Genomic DNA, 21,650 nt, shown 5'->3' with positions numbered 1-21,650 from the left:
GTTATTATTGTTGTTGTTGTCCTTGTTCGTACAACTGACAAGAAGCCGGGGCTTTTAATGTCCCGCCAAGAGCTCACAGATGTCCCCCAAGAGCAGCAGCGCGTCTCGAGAAGGATCACGAGTGCCCCCGTGGTGACATCGCCAGGGAATGTCCCGCGCGACCCCCCGATTGAGCGCGGTTGCCTAACGTACGGTGCGAAAGAAATCTCAACGCGCGTAACCAAATACCAGAAGCCGCCATTTCGCCACTAAGTGACGGTGACGTCACCACGGCGCCTGTGCCAGGCTGGGTGCACTTTGAGGCTACCACGTCAAGTGTCGAATGCTCGCTGCTGACATAAGGTGGTCACGGGACAGACCCAGCAGGTGCCATGTGTCGGCTGACTCAGATGACCACTGGTAGATTCACCACCAGCTGTACCCCCCTACTGTGCCAGGCTAGGTGCAGGAGGAGGTCACGGGACAGAGCCAGCAGCTGCCATGGGGTCGACTGACTGAGATGACCGATAGATGCACTACCAGCTGTACCCCCTACTGTGCCAGGCTAGGTGCAGGAGGAGGTCACGGGACAGACGCAGCAGCTGCCATGGGGTCGACTGACTGAGATGACCGATAGATGCACCACCAGCTGTACCCCCCACTGTGCCAACTCGCTTCGTTTCATCCGCCCGGCGCTCCGCTCGATGTTGCGAGCGTCGCTCCTCTGCCCTTCCGTTGTTGCTGGAGGGCGACTGCCTCCCCCAACTGCCCAGCAGCAGCGGCAGCGTCCTTCACGAGCCTCCTCCACACGCATACACGCACGCACGCACACACATACGCCTGGACAGACAGAGGTGGCAACCCTAACCAAGTCTACGTTGAGGTCTAGTCACAGAATCCCCTTCCCCACCATGCAAGCTTTTGGCACGCAGCATTCAGCGCAAAATCCTCCGCACCACAATCAGAGTGGCCTCAAAAAAGGGTCTTTGACGTCGCAAAGATCAAATATATTTACAGCAAACGCGTGGATTCTTGGAGCGATGTTTTGATGTCTTTCCCGATCGCGACTCTGCATGCAAAAAAAAATAAATGTTTGCTTTGTCACGGTGAAATGGACAAAATACTATATATTTTTTTTAAATACTACTGCCGTCGTATGCAAGATGTGTAGGGGCCTCACACACATATATATATAATATATACTCAAATACGAACAGAAAAGGTCTCCAAACACTTAATAATGCGGTGATCGTTTTGATTATTCTAGCGACAAGCCGGCAAATACAAGTGGAGAATAAGCGCTGAAAGGTCGATGCGCGTTTGATCGCAAGCCGAGGGACGCTCACGTGCCCCCCCCCCAAAAAAAAACCTAAAAAAAACACTGTCCGGAACGAGTCGCGTTTAGCGTCAAACTTTTTTTTCCCCCGTGAGTTTTTGTTCGCCGTTGTTTTCACGACCACCGAACTACTTGCTCATGCATATTCATAATTAATGATTATTCTGAACAAAACAAACACAAAACAAACACAAAACAAACACAAAACACAAACCCGACAACCGTGATGGGCCGACGGTCGTGCGTAGACGTCTCAACACTGTTTGTCTCGCAGGGTCACGTGTATATGTGACGATCATTTTAATCCAATGCGTTTACATCGTTCTATCTGAACTTTTTGTCACTTAATATTCCGTTTTTTTGTTTTTTTAAATCCACCTCCGATTAGCGTTCGATTCTTCCAATTTGAAAAAGTAGAGAAGAAGAAATGTTTTTTTTAAAACACCGCGATGGGTCATCGAAAGGAAATTAAGTGACCTAAAAACCGTCGAAAAAAAAATCTACCACGAAAAAAAACAGAGAGAGAGAGAGAGAGACGCGCACCGATTGGTATCTCAGAAATTCGTAAAATCCCGGGGTCGGTCAGGTCAGTTAAGAAAGATAGTTGGTGAGTTATTATAAAGTGTGCCGGCTGGACATCATAAAACGCGTTATCAAACTCCCCCCCACCCCCCCGCACAAAGTTATTTGTTTACAAAAAAGGTGAGGAGGGGGGTAGCAACGCAAAGCTTCGATAACAACAACAGCAGCTCCCCCCCCCCCTCTCCATCCCCCTCCAAAAAAAACATTTGTTGACTCCACGGTATCGCTGTACAAAAAAAACAACAACAACATTTAAACGGTGGTACTTTTGGAGATCGCAGATCAAAAGGGATCGGGGGGGGGGGGTGGTAAAAACACCACCACCACCACCACCAACAAACCACCACCACCACTTACCAAAATACCTCTTCTCCCCCCAACACCCCCGCCAAGAAACAGCTGCGGTGATGCTAAGTAAAAGATTTTCCCTTTTTTGTTGTTGAGAAATATATAAGTTGAGACTCTGAAGGAGAAGACGCGGAAACGGGGAAAAAAATAATAACAACGACATCCCACGCCGTCCCTCGAGTTTCGCGCGTTTCCACGTCATTTCTTATTGTTAAATAGAAAAAAACACTGTAAACGTTTATTTATTAGTTATTTGTTACTTATTCGTACGCGCCGTTGAGGGGGTGCGGGTGGGGGGGGGGTGCTTTGTGGGGTGTTTTTGTATTTTTTGTGGAGGGGGGAGGAGGGAGAAGTTGAGTGGGGGGATGCTGGCAAACTTCCAAACCCTGCATCCGCCAGCGCCCCCCACACACACACACACCACCCGCTCGCTCGCTCGCCCCCACCCCCCCCCCCCAAATCTGTAAACATCTACAACCGTGGTGTAGTAATTAAATCATATTATTACTTGGTTATTTCGGTAAAGTCACGTTCTACGTGAATTTTATCGAAATAACCAAATAATAGGAATTCCTGCTGTCACGAAAGTTTGAAGTCAAAATAATCATAATCATCATATTCTGATACGGCCGATCCGTCCGGAAGGTGTTTTAGTCTCTTAACACACAAAGCGTGGCCCTTTCAATCCCCCATCCACCACCAGCACCACCACCACCACCACCACCCCTCTCTACCCGCTATTTTGGTATTATTCACGCACGAAAAAAATATTAATAAACAAGACACAACAACAACAACAACAAAAACCACGGCATCGCAGTGACCTTTGAACTTGTCGATTCACAATCGGGCAGCCCCCCCCCCCCACCCCGTAACGAAGTCCACGCTGATCTTCGGTCGACTGAACCCACCACCCCCACCGTGTTGATTTGTGTTTGTGTCTGTCCGTGTGTGAGCGCGCGTGTGGGCCCAGCAGGTCAGCGCGTGAACCGGTCCTGGGTCTCCCCTAGGTCGACTCGGCCTCAAGTGAGTACCTGGTGCAGTGTGTAAAAAAAAAACATCGCCACTGGGGAGACAAAGGCGACCGGGCGTGGTGCTGGCCACCCACCCCCTCGTGTGCCGTGCCGGCCTTCGTAGGTGCTCGCTAACAGCACTTGCCCCGAAAGTCTGTTCAGGCTATACGGGAAAGCTTTGCTACCGGGAAAAAAATGATATATTTACAATGGGAAGAGGTTTGCATGCAATTCTGATAATGGTATTAGCAGAAGGGATGGGAGGTTAAAACATGAATAATAATATAAATTACCGTAAATTGACTGTCACACAAGTACCGCTACTGCAACATCTCAAACAAATCATGCATTTTTTTTAATCACCCAAATTCACTCGAGCCTCTTTGAGACCTATCTCTCTATCCATTTTGCGAAAAAAAAACCTATTTGTTTGTTGCGTCTTCATTTATAAACTTCTTTCTTCACTAATTCATGCTCCCAGTCCCTCCCCCCACCACCCCCCGCCTTTTCCCACGGTGGCTAGGAGATGTTAACTACCTCGCCTGGTGTACAGGAGGTCGTGGGTTCGATCCCGACCCTGACGGCTGCTGTAAATTTGGAGCTTGCGTTTGTCTCTCTCGCTCTCTCTCTCTCCTTGTTGTTGCGGTCGTCCCCGCTCCACCCCCGCATCTCCGATCGGCATGGTTGGCTACGTTCGTGCGCGACAGAAGCTCAACCGCACGGACCTCGACCAAGGGCTCAGTCCGAAATAGTGGAAGGTGCGTTGGAGGTAGCCCACCCAACCAGCGACTGGTTTCCCTGGATGGGCTCATGGGAAGGTTTTGTTTTGGTACAAGCGATAATCACCTGCGCGCCGTCTGGCTACTCGCCGACTCGGTAGCGAGCCACCTGCTTCCCTGCCCTACCCCGTGAACTTTAAAGGTCCCCGTCGTCAGCAAGGTCGTCACTGGTCTCCTCGTCGTTCTTACACCCAGAGAGGAAGAGAGAGAGCGAATGAGAGCGAATGAGATGAAGAAAACTGGAGAGAAAGAATGAGAGAGAATGACACAGAGAGAGAATGAGAGCGAATGACAGAAATAGAGAGAATGACACACAGAGAGAATAAGAGCGAATGAGATGAAGACAATTGGAGAGAAAGAATGAGAGCAAATGATAGAGAGAATGACAGAGAGAGAGAATGACAGAGAGAGAGAATGACAGAGAGAGAATGACAGAGAGAGAGAATGAGAGCGAGAGAGAGAATGAGAGTGAGAGAGAGAATGAGAGAGAGAGAGAGAGAATGACAGAGAGAGAGAATGAGAGCAAGAGAGAGAATGACAGAGAGAGAATGACAGAGAGAGAATGACAGAGAGAGAATGACAGAGAGAGAGCGAATGAGAGCAAGAGAGAATGACAGGGAGAATGGCAGAGAGAGAGAGAATGACAGAGGAAGAATGACAGAGAGAGAGAATGACAGAGAGAGAATGACAGAGAGAGAGAATGACAGAGAGAGAGAGCGAATGAGATCGAATGAGACGAAGAAAATTGGAGAGAAAGAATGAGAGAGAGACAAACAGAGAGAGAGAATGAGAGCGAATGAGATGAAGAAAACTGGAGAGAAAGAATGAGGGATAACGATAGAGAATGAGAGAAAAAGAGACAGAGAATGAGATGGAAAATGAAAGAGACGTGTACGTCACGCTATGCTACGTGCATCGCGTCAATGAAGCGGTCCGTAAAATGGGTCGTAGGGTTGCCGAGCCCTGGTCTATGAGTCGTGGTCTATGGCACGTGGTCTATGACACGTGAGTCGTGGTCTATGACACGTGAGTCGTGGTCTATGACGCGTGAGTCGTGGTCTATGACACGTGATTCGTGGTCTATGACGCGTGAGTCGTGGTCTATGACACGTGATTCGTGGTCTATGACACGTGAGTCGTGGTCTATGACGCGTGAGTCGTGGTCTATGACACGTGATTCGTGGTCTATGACGCGTGAGTCGTGGTCTATGACGCGTGAGTCGTGGTCTGTGACGCGTGAGTCGTGGTCTGTGACACGTGGTCTATGATGCGTGAGTCGTGGTCTATGACACGTGAGTCGTGGTCTATGACGCGTGAGTCGTGGTCTATGACACGTGGTCTATGACACGTGGCCTATGACGCGTGAGTTGTGGTCTATGACACGTGAGTCGTGGTCTATGACGCGTGGTCTATGACACGTGAGTCGTGGTCTATGACACGTGAGTCGTGGTCTATGACACGTGGTCTATGACGCGTGAGTCGTGGTCTATGACACGTGAGTCGTGGTCTATGACGCGTGAGTCGTGGTCTATGACACGTGGTCTATGACACGTGAGTCGTGGTCTATGACGCGTGAGTCGTGGTCTATGACACGTGGTCTATGACGCGTGAGTCGTGGTCTATGACACGTGGTCTATGACGCGTGAGTCGTGGTCTATGACACGTGGTCTATGACACGTGGTCTATGACACGTGGTCTATGACACGTGAGTCGTGGTCTATGACGCGTGAGTTGTGGTCTATGACACGTGGTCTATGACGTGTGAGTCGTAGTCTATGACACGTGAATCGTGGTCTATGACACGTGGTCTATGACGCGTGAATCGTGGTCTATGACACATGGTCTATGACGCGTGAGTCGTGTGCTATGACACGTGGTCTATGACACGTAAGTCGTGGTCTATGACGCGTGGTCTATGACACGTGAGTCGTGGTCTATGACACGTGAGTCGTGGTCTATGACGTGTGGTCTATGACACATAAGTCGTGATCTATGACGTGTGAGTCGTGGTCTATGACACGTGGTCTATGACACGTGAGTCGTGGTCTATGACACGTAAGTCGTGATCTATGACACGTGAGTCGTGGTCTATGACACGTGGTCTATGACGCGTGAGTCGTGGTCTATGACACGTGGTCTATGACACGTGAGTCGTGGTCTATGACACGTGAGTCGTGGTCTATGACACGTGGTCTATGACACGTGAGTCGTGGTCTATGACACGTAAGTCGTGGTCTATGACACGTGAGACGTGGTCTATGACACGTGAGTCGTGGTCTATGACACGTGGTCTATGACACGTGAGTCGTGGTCTATGACACGTGGTCTATGACACGTGAGTCGTGGTCTATGACGCGTGAGTCGTGGTCTATGATGCCTGAGTCGTGGTCTATGACGCGTGAGTCGTGGTCTATGACGCCTGAGTCGTGGTCTATGACACGTGAGTCGTGGTCTATGACACGTGAGTCGTGGTCTATGACACGTGGTCTATGACACGTGAGTCGTGGTTTATGACACGTGGTCTATGACGCGTGAGTCTATGACACGTGAGTCGTGGTCTATGACACGTGGTCTATGACACGTGAGTCGTGGTCTATGACACATAAGTCGTGGTCTATGACACGTGAGTCGTGGTCTATGACACGTGAGTCGTGGTCTATGACACGTGAGTCGTGGTCTATGACACGTGGTCTATGACACGTGAGTCGTGGTCTATGACACGTGGTCTATGAGACGTGAGTCGTGGTCTATGACGCGTGAGTCGTGGTCTATGATGCCTGAGTCGTGGTCTATGACGCGTGAGTCGTGGTCTATGACGCCTGAGTCGTGGTCTATGACACGTGAGTCGTGGTCTATGACACGTGAGTCGTGGTCTATGACACGTGGTCTATGACACGTGAGTCGTGGTTTATGACACGTGGTCTATGACGCGTGAGTCTATGACACGTGAGTCGTGGTCTATGACACGTGGTCTATGACACGTGAGTCGTGGTCTATGACACATAAGTCGTGGTCTATGACACGTGAGTCGTGGTCTATGACACGTGAGTCGTGGTCTATGACACGTGAGTCGTGGTCTATGACACGTGGTCTATGACACGTGAGTCGTGGTCTATGACACGTGGTCTATGACACGTGAGTCGTGGTCTATGACGCGTGAGTCGTGGTCTATGATGCCTGAGTCGTGGTCTATGACGCGTGAGTCGTGGTCTATGACGCCTGAGTCGTGGTCTATGACACGTGAGTCGTGGTCTATGACACGTGAGTCGTGGTCTATGACACGTGGTCTATGACACGTGAGTCGTGGTTTATGACACGTGGTCTATGACGCGTGAGTCTATGACACGTGAGTCGTGGTCTATGACACGTGGTCTATGACACGTGAGTCGTGGTCTATGACACATAAGTCGTGGTCTATGACACGTGAGTCGTGGTCTATGACACGTAAGTCGTGATCTATGACACGTGAGTCGTGGTCTATGACACGTGGTCTATGACGCGTGAGTCGTGGTCTATGACACGTGGTCTATGACACGTGAGTCGTGGTCTATGACACGTGAGTCGTGGTCTATGACACGTGGTCTATGACACGTGAGTCGTGGTCTATGACACGTAAGTCGTGGTCTATGACACGTGAGACGTGGTCTATGACACGTGAGTCGTGGTCTATGACACGTGGTCTATGACACGTGAGTCGTGGTCTATGACACATGGTCTATGACACGTGAGTCGTGGTCTATGACGCGTGAGTCGTGGTCTATGATGCCTGAGTCGTGGTCTATGACGCGTGAGTCGTGGTCTATGACGCCTGAGTCGTGGTCTATGACACGTGAGTCGTGGTCTATGACACGCGAGTCGTGGTCTATGACACGTGGTCTATGACACGTGAGTCGTGGTTTATGACACGTGGTCTATGACGCGTGAGTCTATGACACGTGAGTCGTGGTCTATGACACGTGGTCTATGACACGTGAGTCGTGGTCTATGACACATAAGTCGTGGTCTATGACACGTGAGTCGTGGTCTATGACACGTGAGTCGTGGTCTATGACACGTGAGTCGTGGTCTATGACACGTGGTCTATGACACGTGAGTCGTGGTCTATGACACGTGGTCTATGAGACGTGAGTCGTGGTCTATGACGCGTGAGTCGTGGTCTATGATGCCTGAGTCGTGGTCTATGACGCGTGAGTCGTGGTCTATGACGCCTGAGTCGTGGTCTATGACACGTGAGTCGTGGTCTATGACACGTGAGTCGTGGTCTATGACACGTGGTCTATGACACGTGAGTCGTGGTTTATGACACGTGGTCTATGACGCGTGAGTCTATGACACGTGAGTCGTGGTCTATGACACGTGGTCTATGACACGTGAGTCGTGGTCTATGACACATAAGTCGTGGTCTATGACACGTGAGTCGTGGTCTATGACACGTGAGTCGTGGTCTATGACACGTGAGTCGTGGTCTATGACACGTGGTCTATGACACGTGAGTCGTGGTCTATGACACGTGGTCTATGACACGTGAGTCGTGGTCTATGACGCGTGAGTCGTGGTCTATGATGCCTGAGTCGTGGTCTATGACGCGTGAGTCGTGGTCTATGACGCCTGAGTCGTGGTCTATGACACGTGAGTCGTGGTCTATGACACGTGAGTCGTGGTCTATGACACGTGGTCTATGACACGTGAGTCGTGGTTTATGACACGTGGTCTATGACGCGTGAGTCTATGACACGTGAGTCGTGGTCTATGACACGTGGTCTATGACACGTGAGTCGTGGTCTATGACACATAAGTCGTGGTCTATGACACGTGAGTCGTGGTCTATGACACGTGAGTCGTGGTCTATGACACGTGGTCTATGACACGTGAGTTGTGGTCTATGACACGTGGTCTATGACACGTGAGTCGTGGTCTATGACGCGTGAGTCGTGGTCTATGACGCCTGAGTCGTGGTCTATGACGCGTGAGTCGTGGTCTATGACGCCTGAGTCGTGGTCTATGACACGTGAGTCATGGTCTATGACACGTGAGTCGTGGTCTATGACACGTGGTCTATGACACGTGAGTCGTGGTTTATGACACGTGGTCTATGACACGTGAGTCGTGGTTTATGACACGTGGTCTATGACGCGTGAGTCGTGGTCTATGACACGTGAGTCGTGGTCTATGACACGTGGTCTATGACACGTGAGTCGTGGTCTATGACGCGTGAGTCGTGGTCTATGACGCCTGAGTCGTGGTCTATGACGCTTGAGTCGTGGTCTATGACGCCTGAGTCGTGGTCTATGACACGTGAGTCGTGGTCTATGACACGTGAGTCGTGGTCTATGACACGTGGTCTATGACACGTGAGTCGTGGTTTATGACACGTGGTCTATGACACGTGAGTCGTGGTTTATGACACGTGGTCTATGACGCATGAGTCGTGGTCTATGACACGTGAGTCGTGGTCTATGACACGTGGTCTATGACGCGTGAGTCGTGGTCTATGACACGTGGTCTATGACGCGTGAGTCGTGGTCTATGACACGTGGTCTATGACGCGTGAGTCGTGGTCTATGACACGTGGTCTATGATATGTGGTCTATGACACGTGAGTCGTGGTCTATGACACGTGGTCTATGACGCGTGAGTCGTGGTCTATGACACGTGGTCTATGACGCGTGAGTCGTGGTCTATGACACGTGAGTCGTGGTCTATGACACGTGGTCTATGACACGTGAGTCGTGGTCTATGATACGTGGTCTATGACACGTGAGTCGTGGTCTGACACGTGGTCTATGACACGTGAGTCGTGGTCTATGACACCTGGTCTATGACGCGTGAGTCGTGCTCTTTGGTTCTTTCGGTAAAGTGACGTAGATAGAAAATTAATAATAAATCACGACGTTTTGATCGTAACAACAAGCGATCGTCCTCAGGTGAAAGAGAGAAATATGCCTCTGTGATGAGGCATATAATCGATCTGAGAGGGGGGAAGGGGGAGGGGAGGCCGTGACAGGCGAGAGGGTCGGGGTGAAATTCAAAGAGGGCTTAGGTGAGAGAAAAAAAATGTAACAAGGAAGCTTAGATATCAAACTTAACAAAACGGACACATCTAATGCAACTCAAGAGAGTCGGCTAACACAACCGTTAACACGTTACCTGGTTCATCAACATCCTTCCAAAGATTGCTAAATTTTTCATCCACCTTCTCGGTAGAAGTTACGTCTGAGTTGTGTGGAAAACCTCCCCGTAGAGTCGGTTCAATCTTGATTAGAAGCTTTCGTGACGGCAGGAATTCATACTCTTTGAATTTCATCCCCACCCTCTTTAATCAAGACGCGAGTCGTGGTCTACGACACGCGAGCCGTGGCCTTTGACGCGTGAGCCGTGGTTTACGACACGTGGTCTATGACACGTGGTCTATGACACGTGAGTCGTGGTCTAAGACACATGAGCCGTGGTTTACGACACGTGTGCCGTGGTTTATGACGCGTGAGTCGTGGTCTACGACACGTGAGTCGTGGTCTATGACACGTGAGTCGTGGTCTATGACACGTGGTCTATGACGCGTGGTCTATGACGCGTGGTCTATGACGCGTGAGTCGTGGTCTATGACGCGTGGTCTATGACATGCGAGCCACGGTTTACGACACGTGATCCTGTCGCGGAATTTGGGCAGGCTTTAACTTGAGATGGAATGGCCGGAGGGAGCGGCAGCCACTGCAAGTGTCTTTTGGTTGTCCAGACGGACACCCAACATTTTCAGATAAATTCCTGTTCTTGTTATTGTTGTTTCTGTGCTTATTTACACGGCACAGATTATTTTTTTCTAGGAGTTTTTCTTGATATCGCAATCGCGAGCGGTGGTTTGAAGCTGCTCATTAGCCCCAATCGAGTCTGGAGATTCGGTGTGCGATTCCAAATTGAGTCATTTGCCAGACGTTTAGCCTATACCGGTTACCTTTTGCCTGTACCGGTTATCTTTTCCATTTAATATATTTTTTAGACGTTTCATTTTAATGAACACAGCTGACAAGACGCAAACTGGTCGCTGCGTTTGACATGGAAAATATATACAGGTCCCTCTACTTACGAGCATTCGACTTATAAACTTTCTGAGTTATGAACAAACCTCTCCGTATGTTCAGTTGCCTGTTTAGATCGAGTCGAAAGTTCAACTGCCGCACAATAGATGGCGGTGGTGGCATCTACATCTGCAGAACGTGAAGAACCAGTGGCATCTACATCTGCAGAACGTGAAGAACCAGTGGCATCTACATCTGCAGAACGTGAATAACTAGTGGCATTTACATTTGCAGAACGTGAAAAACCAGTGGCATCTACATCTACAGAACGTGAAGAACCAGTGGCATCTACATCCACAGAACGTGAAGAACCAGTGGCATCTACATTTGCAGAACGTGAAGAACCAGTGGCATCTACATCTGCAGAATGTGAAGAACCAGTGGCATCTACATCTGCAGAACGTGAATAACTAGTGGCATCTACATCTGCAGAACGTGAAGAACCAGTGGCATCTACATCTGCAGAACGTCAAGAACCAGTGGCATCTACATCTGCAGAATGTGAAGAACCAGTGGCATCTACATCTGCAGAATGTGAAGAACCAGTGGCATCTACATCTGCAGAACGTGAAGAACCAGTGGCATCTACATCTGCAGAATGTGAAGAACCAGTGGCATCTAAATCTGCAAAACGTGAAGAACCAGTGGCATCTACATCTTCAGAAAATGAAGATCCAGTGGCATCTACCTCTACAGGTGATTATGAAACTTTTAAAGCCATTTCCCATTTAGTGTACATGCCGTACATGTTTGGAATCGACAGGAGTAAAGCTTAACTTATGAACAACTCGACTTATGAACAGACCTCTGGAACCTAACTTGTTCGTAAGTAGTGGAGTTTCTGTGTATATTATATATACATATTCATCCCCCACCCCCGTTTGGCCTCAAACATGACAAATGGGATATAAATAAAAATGATGATGTGGACACAAACAAACATATATATTTGTAAGTTTATTTAGTGAAGGTGTGTTATTTTTGTTATTCTCTATAATTACTGCCTTACACAACAGTCTTAATTGCATCATATATTAATTCATGTTTGAAAACAAACCTCCTCCACGCCCTCCATAATGAAAACTAATTTTGTTTCTAGATTAAGCTCTGTATTGGGTTTCACTCGATTTGATAATCACCAGCACAATGCGCTTACACTAGCCTGCGATGGAGCATACAGAATTCCCTCGATATTCGCGAACTTGATATCCGCGAATCGTGATGAGAGATAAAGTGACGAGAGATAAAGTGATGAGAGATAAAGTGATGAGGGATACAGTGGTGAGGGATAAAGTGATGAGAGATAAAGTGATGAGAGATAAAGTGATGAGAGATAAAGTGATGAGAGATAAAGTGATGACAGATAAAGTGATGACAGATAAAGTGCCGAGAGATAAAGTGATGAGAGATAAAGCGATGAGAGATAAAGTGATGAGAGATAAAGCGATGAGAGTTAAAGCGATGAGAGATACAGCGGTGAGAGATAAAGCGATGAGAGATAAAGTGATGAGATAAAGCGTTGATGCATTGCATCATAATTTAAGGTAAGTAAAATGATAAAAAATTATTTTATAATTTAATATATTTCACTTTGTTTATTACAACACATTTTTTTGTGATACGATAATCTTCATGTACTTAACAGCTTATTTACGTATTTACCTTGAAAAGTAATCCATTAAAAGGATAGTTTCTCATCATCCACGAACTTCGCTATTCACGAGCGTCTGCAGAAGATGCATCCTTCGCGAACAATGTGGGAATACTGCACCCCCATCCTCCCGGTCACTGCCCCGCAACAGAGGACGTTTGATTGTCCGCATGTTAACGTTTCAGATCGTCTTCTTCCACGTGTTTTTGCCACTCACGTGGGGGTGCTCTCCTGTCCTTGCCAACTTTACCCACATTTTTATATTCTTAGCTCTTTCGGTAAAGTCACGTTGAAGGGAAACAATAAAATAATAATATATATAAAACAAAAAAAATTCTCACGACGTTTCGACCATAACACAAACGGTCATCATCAGGTGTGAAAACCAACGGCAAGAAACATTTGAAAGAAGTGGCGGTTCGCATTTATTTATTTATTTCTAAACGGTGTTTGTATTTAAAAAAAAAACGTTAGCACCACGGGCAGCGATTTGGCAGTTTGTTTAGAAGGACGAGTCCATCTATGTTCTGAAAAGAGGAGGGGGGGAGACGAAAAATTAATGTATGGTGTCAGAACATAGATGGACTCGTCCTTCTAAACAAACTGCCAAATCGCTGCCCGTGGTGCTAACGTTTATTTTTTAAATAAATAAATGCACCGTTTAAAACTAAATAAATCAATGCAAACCGCCACTTCTTTCAAATGTTTCTTGCCGTTGGTTTTCACAACTGATGATGACCGTTTGTGTTATGGTCGAAACGTCGTGAGAATTTTTTTTGTTTCATATATATTTTATTATTTAATTGTTTCCCTTCAACGTGACTTTACCGAAAGAGCTAAGAACATGAATTACTGCAGTCACGAAAGCTTTAAATCAAAAACTTTACCCACGCTGCCCTGTCCTGCTCCATCTCTCTTCTCGGGCGACCGCGGTCCGATCGCAACGCATCGCCCTCCCCACCACCTCCTCTTCTTCTGCCTTCTTCCTCTTCATCTCTCTCCTTCCACGAGCATCACTCGCCACTTTCTGACCCACATCGTTGTCCTGTCGTCTCTCCACACGACCGAACCACACCCAGAGACTTTCTCTCTCATCTTCTCCGTGATTTCTACCAACTCGACGAGTCTTCCTCTCACTTATTAATTTCTCACACACCTCCACCCCACCCCCCTGTCCTACGGCAGTCATTTCTGCGACGAACCATATCACCACGATTATTATTCGTATCCCAGTATCCACGCGCTGCGCATACGCAGTCTTTACTTACGCTTCATAGACGAGGGGCTGACTCGACGGTCTGAAGAAATACTTTGCAAGCGTGCGTTGGATGACACGACACTGGAGGAACTAGTCTGCTGGTAAATCATTATGAACGCCGATTGGGGCGAGGTACCGGCGCTGGTTATTTACCCGTCTCTTAAGAAGCCTCTATGACAAAATAACACCTTTGTTGTTGTTGTTTTATATAGTTTTTTTTGTTAGTTAACAAAGACACAAAAAAAGCTCAACGCACCTTCATTCCCCAAGGTATGCCCAAAGAGGATTTTTGTTTGTTTTTTTGCTTTTGCAACGGTCCACTTTCACACGATTGGGGGATTTGCGCATTCCGCTATTCATGTATGGCACTTGAAATGCCTCGGCAAATCCAAGGGGGGCCACCCCCTCAAAGCGCGTGCACGTCATCTCATCTCACGTTATCAACCCGGGGCTGGGGGGGGGGGGCAGGGGGGTCGTTGATGCCTCGCGGAAGTCTACAACTAAAGGGGACCCCCCCCCCTCCCTCCCTATACCCCTTCCGCTCTCAAGTGGGCAGCCCACCGTCCTCTAGCCAGGACGCAGTGCACACCGGCCTGGGGTGACGGATGGGGTCGGCGGTCATTTGGGTTGTTTGGGGTTCTGCCGAGAGGGGAGTTATTCACAAAATTTGGGGAAAATACATTTCGAAAAGTCGTGTTGAACAATTGGGGTGGGGGGGGGGGTGGGGGTGGGAAAGAGAAAGTAATAACATCGATGTAAAAAATGATAACAAAAGAATAAAACTCGTGGTAACATGGCATGAAAACACATTTCCCAGGGTAAACGGTAACCCAAGAAAATTTAGACTGAAAAATTTTAGTTCTTGTTTGTTTGCTGTCTGCGTAAGACATTTGAATCACGAGTCCTGTAGGGTTTTGTGTTGGGTATTTTGAAGGGAAAACAACATTCACTCAGGGGGTGGGGGTTTGGGGGAGGGAATCCCATTTTGGTCTGACGAAAACCACCTGAAGAAAAATTGGCAGAGCGGCGTTTAGGGCTCAGTAGGACATTGCCAGTGGCGTTCAACCCGTCGAGGTAAATTGAATTTAAACACCTCACAACAACAAAAACCCACCGAAGATTTTAGCACTTTCGAATAAAAAGTCCGATGGCAGAACACGCCTTTAAGACTCCTGCGTGCCGACAGCAGCGAGTCTTGCCAGCACAAGCAAAAAAAAAACCACATCATCAAGTTACATTTGTTGTTTTTTCGACTTAACACTCGCCGGAGCACATGCGGGTTTACAAACGAAAACGAATCGACAATAATTGTACTGCGTAGCACGGGAGTTACGCCACGGTCGTTTCCATTGCTGCCGTGTGGCTCTCCCCCCCCACGTTTTTTTTTTCTCTCTCGGCGATGCGCGTTGGTTCGGCACGACGTCCGACGTTTCGTGCCGCGTGCCGGGGAGCGTTTCTCCTTAGCTACATAAAAAAGAAATGCCTCCAAATATTGGCCGATGGCCGCTGTGCGCGTTTAGGAACTGGTAATGCCAGCAGCAGCAGCAGCAGCTAGCAGCAGCTAGCAGCAGCAGCAGCAGAAGCAGCAGCAGCAGCAGCAGCGGGTGACGCTTTACAATCGGGGGGCAGAGAAGACGTCAAGGTTTGCTCGACTCGGTTCCTGACAAAGGACCCCGGCACGTGCGGCAAAACGTCGGACACGGAGCGGAACGACACTGCACAACGGGCACGCCTCGAGTACACATGGGAAGGGACCGCATCAAAGCGAGCATCAATACTTAACACGGTTTTTGTTGTTTCTTTGATTCACATTTTTAATCTGGAGTAATCCTCCGGTTGGAGGACTTTTCTTTTTTAACGTCAGCTCCAGATCCGATTTAGTAGCTTTGCGGAGATCCGATTTGATTCGAACACGTTCCACAAACGTTAAAAAAACCCAGAGATCCAATTTGATGAAAACACGATTCCACGAACTTTAAAAAAGAAAATAAACCGGAGATCCGCATTGATTTGAACACGTTCCACAAACTTACAAAAAACCAAACCGCCCAACCCAAACCAAACACACACGAATCTTAGCTTAGAGAGAGCGAGAGAGAAAAACCAAGAACCGAGAGAAAAGGGGGCCGATTTCTGTCCGAGTGGGGAAAAAATGGGGAACAAACGGCGTTATGGCAGATGTTGGTGTTTTTTGTGTTTTGTCTTACAAAAACTTTAGCGCAAAATCCCCCCCCCCCCACGCGTTGCTTGGCGTTTGCCAGGAAAAGTACCAATCAAACAAGCCACAAAAGCACGATAGTTACCTCATTAGAGATTGTGAAACGTTAAAAGTCTCCCCAACCTACCCATTGTAAACGTAGTTCATTATTTGTTTTATGTAAAGTACACATGTACGTACAGCTATATATATACTGTTCACATGTTTTGTGTGTGTGTGTTTTAATATATAATTATGTTTATGACAATACCTTCAAACCTCCCCACACAGTAATGCACATGTAAAAAAAAATCAAAAAACCACTCCCATAGTGACACTGGATTTTAGTTTTCCCCGTTGTTATTTTTTTCTTACACATATGGCAAACGCCGGTTGTTACCATAATTAAGACAATCGTTGCCACTAACATCATCGTCATCATCAACGTCATCATCGTCGTCGTCGTCATCATCGTCATCGATAGGGCATCACGTGACAGAGCATCCAGCAGCAGCGGCAGCCCACGGACGAAGGGAACGAAACGAATATATCGATGGCGTCGACGCCGATGGAGAAGAAAAACGGGTCTCGATTTAAAGATGCTTCTACTATTTTTTTTTTATTTTGCCAACACCAAATCCCACTAAATTATTGTTGTCATCATTAGAATTTCATTTATTTATTATTATAATCGTCCCAGAGTCGCATTTGATGGGCGTTGGGGGCGTCGGAGGGCGTGGGCCGTCTCGTCCCATACGCTCCGACCCGGTCACCCCGTTTACATGTATTATTAAAAACGTAACGGGTAAATTATTAAACGCTTGCGAGCCAGCCAAGCCAGGCGAGCCAGCCAAGCCACCTGAGCCAGGCAAGCCAGGCGAGCTTTTTCGATCTCAACTGGCTGGCCGGCCGGCTTGTTTTTGCCGCCACGGGGGAATAATTCAACATTTCGCGAATTTAAAAAAAAAAAACGGCCGGGTCAACAAGAGTGTCCCATGGGGACTGCACGTGGGCACTGTGATTCGTGCCAAGCTGGCACCGGTTAAGTTACAAGACAAACGAGCGTCGATCATTCGCACCGATAAGATTGAGCGACTCGCAAATGGTGCCCCTGCTGCTGCTGCTGGTCACGGACGGCATCAGGAAGGCACGGCTCTCCCCCCGTCCGTCCGTCCGTCCGCCCCATGCCCTTGTCTGCGTGCCACGTGCCCACCGCCGCACGAGCTACGCCCTCTCGGCCTTGTCTGGACCACCGACTCGGGAGAGCTGAACGTGCGGCTGTGTTGCTGCCTTTGCTCGTTGTTGTTGCCGCTGCTGTCGCTGTTGTTGCTGACGCCGTTTGAGCCGGTCAAACGCATGCGGGGCGGCGCGCGCCCGGAGAGAGAGAGAGCGCCGTGGCCGCGTGATGGGCGCGCAAGCGTACGGCGTCATTGTCTAGATCACGGATGGGAGTCTGCGCCGTCGCCTGCGCGCTTCATTGAGAACGAAATTGCTCCGGGCCTGCGCGCCGCACTATGCCGTGTTGATGCGATTTCGCCCACAAAATGTTTCTTCTCATTATTATTATTATCATTGTATTCAATTGCCATCGCGATGGTCAAGATCATATGCCGCGCGCAGCAGCAGTAGCGTCAGCGTCGCCGGCGCCTATCCTTCGCGACGTTCGCCCCACTGCGCCACGACAGCTGACGCGGATGCACCAAAGCGCGCTCAAATCATCGTCGCCAACAGCGGCAGCATTCTCAGTCTGAGCCGTTTTGGCGGCGGTCACCACCGCCGCCGTTGCCGCCGCTAACGCGTTGCGCACAGTCACTCCTCCCCCTTAAGCTGGGCGAGTGCAAACGCGTCGTTAAGCCCGCCGCCGCCACCCGACACGGCCAATCGGTGAAGAAGGGTGTTCGTCGTCACGTCAACCAGAGCGCGGCAATTAAAAGTTACCGGTTCGGCACTGGGCGGTCGCGTGTTGGGGAGTAAAAAAAAAAAGAAAATCATCACCCACAACGACGTTGACACTTCGAGTAGCCGTGACGTTTCGCCGGCGACTTACAAACGAGCAACAACAATAAGCAACAATGACGACGATGATGACGCGTCAACTGGCGACAGCAAGAATCGTCCCTTAAGCCGTTTGCCACATGTAAGTAAAAAAAAACCCACAACGAGACAGAGAGAGAGACAGAGAGGAGCAAGGGGGGGGGGGGCTGCCCAAATTTCACAGGTCCCTGGGCACCCCCCCCCCCCCACTACCTTGGAGACAAACGTAGCGGGGATATGGGGGGGGGGGGTGTACGCGGGGAAGCTTCACACCTCGGTCGGCTGGAGCATCGTGTGCATCAGCTGCTGCTGAACCGGCGGATAGATCAAGTAATTGAGATTGACGCAGGAAAATCCGTCAAAGTCGCTCTGGTCGATGTTAGCGATTACGTATTGGTCCGGCGGAGTCAGCACGGGCGGCGCGCGTGTAAAATACTTGTCGAAGTTTTCACCGTTTTTCCCGCACTGTGTAAAAAAAACAAAAGAGGGGGGGGGGGAAGAGGAGGTAGGGAGAAGGTGTGGGTGGGTTGGGATGTTGTTTTTGGGAGGGTGGGGGGGGGGCGATGTTGAGTGCAGGAGAGTGTGCGGGGTTGGGGAGGAGGTGGAGGGAAAAGATGTGGGTTGCATGGTAAGGGGGTGGGGGGCAAAGAAAAACAAAGGAAACATAAAAAAGTTAAAACTCAACGGAACTGTTGGAGGTTACATGCATAGAATGATCACTGTGCAGGAATATCGAACGACGGCGACGGCGTCGCTGGGTTAATAAACGGGACGGCCGCCACCGAAACCTCCGCCGCCACCACTATTGCATTGTAACGGCCGCCCCGTTGTAAGGGCCACAGCGTCGTAACGGCCGCCCTGTTGTAACGGCCGCGGCATTGTAACAGCCGCCCCGTTGTAACTGCCACGGCGTCGAAACGGCCGCCCCGTTGAAACGGTTGAGGCATTGTAACAGCCGCCCCGTTGAAACGGTTGAGGCATTGTAACAGCCGCCCCGTTGAAACGGTTGAGGCATTGTAACAGCCGCCCCGTTGTAACGGTTGAGGCATTGTAACAGCCGCGGCATCGTAACGGCCGCGGCATCATAACGGCCGCCCCATTGTCACGGCTGCGGCATTGTAACAGCCGCCCCGTTGCAACGGCTCCGGCGTCTAAACGGTCGCCCTGTTGTAACGGCCGCGGCATTGCAAAGGCCGCCCCCGGCGTCATGACGGCCGGAGTGCTGGGGCTGTGCCTGTGGAGGTCGCTGCTTCCATTACATCTCCCGGGGGCGGCGGTGGCAGTGGCGGCAGTTGCACCGATGGGTGGGGGGGGGGGGGGCGGTAGGTTTCTCAAATCAACAAAACCAACAATCGTGCGAGTGTACAAATACAATGAGCGAGTGACAACCCTCTTTGTCAGTCCGCTGCTGGACGAGGACCTCCCGGGCCCCACCCCCCCCCACACACCGGATCAGTTTAATGGGGTTGTTTGACCATACTTCACCAGGCTGTGTCAGTGCGGGTTGCTGACGGTGGGGAGTAGGTGGGGAGCGGCGTGGGGGGTGGATGTGGAGGGGAGTGTGGCGGGGGCGTGGGAGGGTGGGGAGGTAATACACAGGACTGGATACTGTTGCTGTCAGCCGAGGGCTGGGAATAGAACTCGGGTTCACCGGTGTCCGCAAGGCAGCGCGCGCTATCCGCAGCGCCGCCGCTCCCGCGTGCGGATGTCACGGGATCGCAAACGGGATCAACGGAAGACCAATCAGCTTGACGCGACTCGCTAATGATCGGTAAAGCTTGCCAGCGACATGCCAAAATAATAACAACAACCCGCCGCTGTGTACGGTTAAAAGATGCGAGTGAACGAGCCGGTAAAATCAAACTGTGGAATTTTGAATATATTTTTTTTGGAGGGCGACGCGGAGAGGCCCCTTGATGCTTTAAAAGTTCCCAGCAACACCCGCGGGTTGTTCTAGTGTTGTGGGCTATCTAGAAATGGATCACATTGATGCGATTTACTTGCACTACACAACAGTTCATTGGGACCCTTATCAATCCACTGCTGGATGAACGCCCCCCCCCCAACCAATTCTGTGCCGGTGGGGGGGGGGGGGAGGTAGAGTTGGAGGTTTAGGGGGCGCATCACGTCACCAGTTCGGTTACCGCTCGCCACTGATGTCAGCCGTGGCCGGGAATCGAACCCTGGGTTTGGTTTGGGGTTCGGCGGTTCAACTTCGATTTGAAGTCTCCTCCAATTGAGTTCTCGGTTCTGACCGCCGACGTTATCGCAACGTCCGTTACACATGGAAACGTGAGGCGGAGACCAGAACTCACGTGTGGTAGTCGATCCACAACAACAAGAACAACAACAATAATAACACGAATATCCATCGTCGTCAGCCGTCGACGTCAGCCGCGTTCAATCCACCGCTGGATGGAGGCCTCCCCAACATCTATGTGACGCGAAGAATCCGCCCCCGGCAAAAACCCCGGCTCCGGCTCCTTGACGGTCGTGCTGTCTCTTGGACGCGATCCGTTCCGTGGCTGCCGCTCTGTTATTTTTCTCACGACCGTATCGGCCGCGGGCAACTCCCGGTGACGTGCCCTGACCTGCCTTGGCCTGCCCTGGCCTGCCCTGGCCTGCCCTGGCTTGCCCTGGCCTGCCCTGGCCTGCCTTGGCCTGCCTTGGCCTGTCCTGGCCTGCCCTGGCTTGCCCTGGCTTGCCCTGGCCTGCCCTAACCTGTTCTGGCCTGCCCTGACCTTGCTCCCTAAGGCCACCATCGAACGGTGCACAAATTGCAGCGGGTAAATATCAATAAGAAATTTAAGACGAGGTAATAAAATATATATTTACACGTTCTTTCACACTGTGCTTGGCGGTTAAAGTAAAATTGGATTCACAGTGGCATTTGGGCACAAGAAACGCAACTTTTTTTTTTCCTACACACATGCATTTACGTAAAAAATGTTGTTGGCAGTCGTATTTACGTATAAGTGTGTTTGTCTGTGTACATGTACAAAGTCATTAGATGGCAGATCAAACTAATCGCTCACACCTCGTAGGTTACTAACTAGGTAGGCAACACCGCGCCTCGTCCTTTGTAAAGATGTTATCCGCGGTTTCCGACGACGCCCAACTCAGACCGACGTGCGTACTCGTGTCACGTGCAACCTGCCCACGGAGCCACCAGGAACCCCACTTGCGAGTTGGTTGGGGGGGGGGGGGCCTCCTCCTCCGCACCCCCTTCCACGATTCCGGGTGACCCCCACGGTTGAGGCACGTGCGGCCGAACTTATTTCGCACGGTAACGTAGCCCGGCCAATCGGGGTGTGAGGACTGCGTTTCGCCCCGGCCCGCCCCAACTTTTGCCGCTCATCTCCACCTTGGTTTCCCACTCTCCCTTCCATTTCCCATTTTT

The 21,650-nt window shown here is 50.0% G+C and overlaps 1 protein-coding gene across 2 annotated transcripts in view; it reads right to left on the bottom strand.

The window, feature by feature from the left end:
• Positions 1-21,650, bottom strand: part of LOC103091824 (protein kinase C alpha type) — a 285,955-nt gene that overhangs the window by 18,518 nt on the left and 245,787 nt on the right. Inside the window, exon 17 of one of the 2 annotated variants that reach the window (XM_032976051.2) lies at positions 1-18,715. This exon is cut by the window's left edge and continues 2,906 nt beyond it. The exons of the other annotated variant lie outside the window; for it this stretch is intronic. Coding sequence (XP_032831942.1) covers positions 18,518-18,715 — 198 coding nt within the window. The 3' untranslated portion in view covers positions 1-18,517. The remainder of the gene's footprint in view (positions 18,716-21,650) is intronic. 2 annotated transcript variants of the gene reach the window in all.

This window comes from Petromyzon marinus, chromosome 58, assembly GCF_048934315.1.
Source record: "Petromyzon marinus isolate PM22_M1 ecotype Great Lakes invasive population chromosome 58, UKy_Petmar_22M1.pri1.0, whole genome shotgun sequence".
In the NCBI taxonomy this organism is placed as follows: Eukaryota; Metazoa; Chordata; class Hyperoartia; order Petromyzontiformes; family Petromyzontidae; genus Petromyzon; species Petromyzon marinus.
The sequence above is the reverse complement of the archived record's forward strand: the minus strand, read 5'-3'. Positions and strand labels throughout refer to the sequence as shown.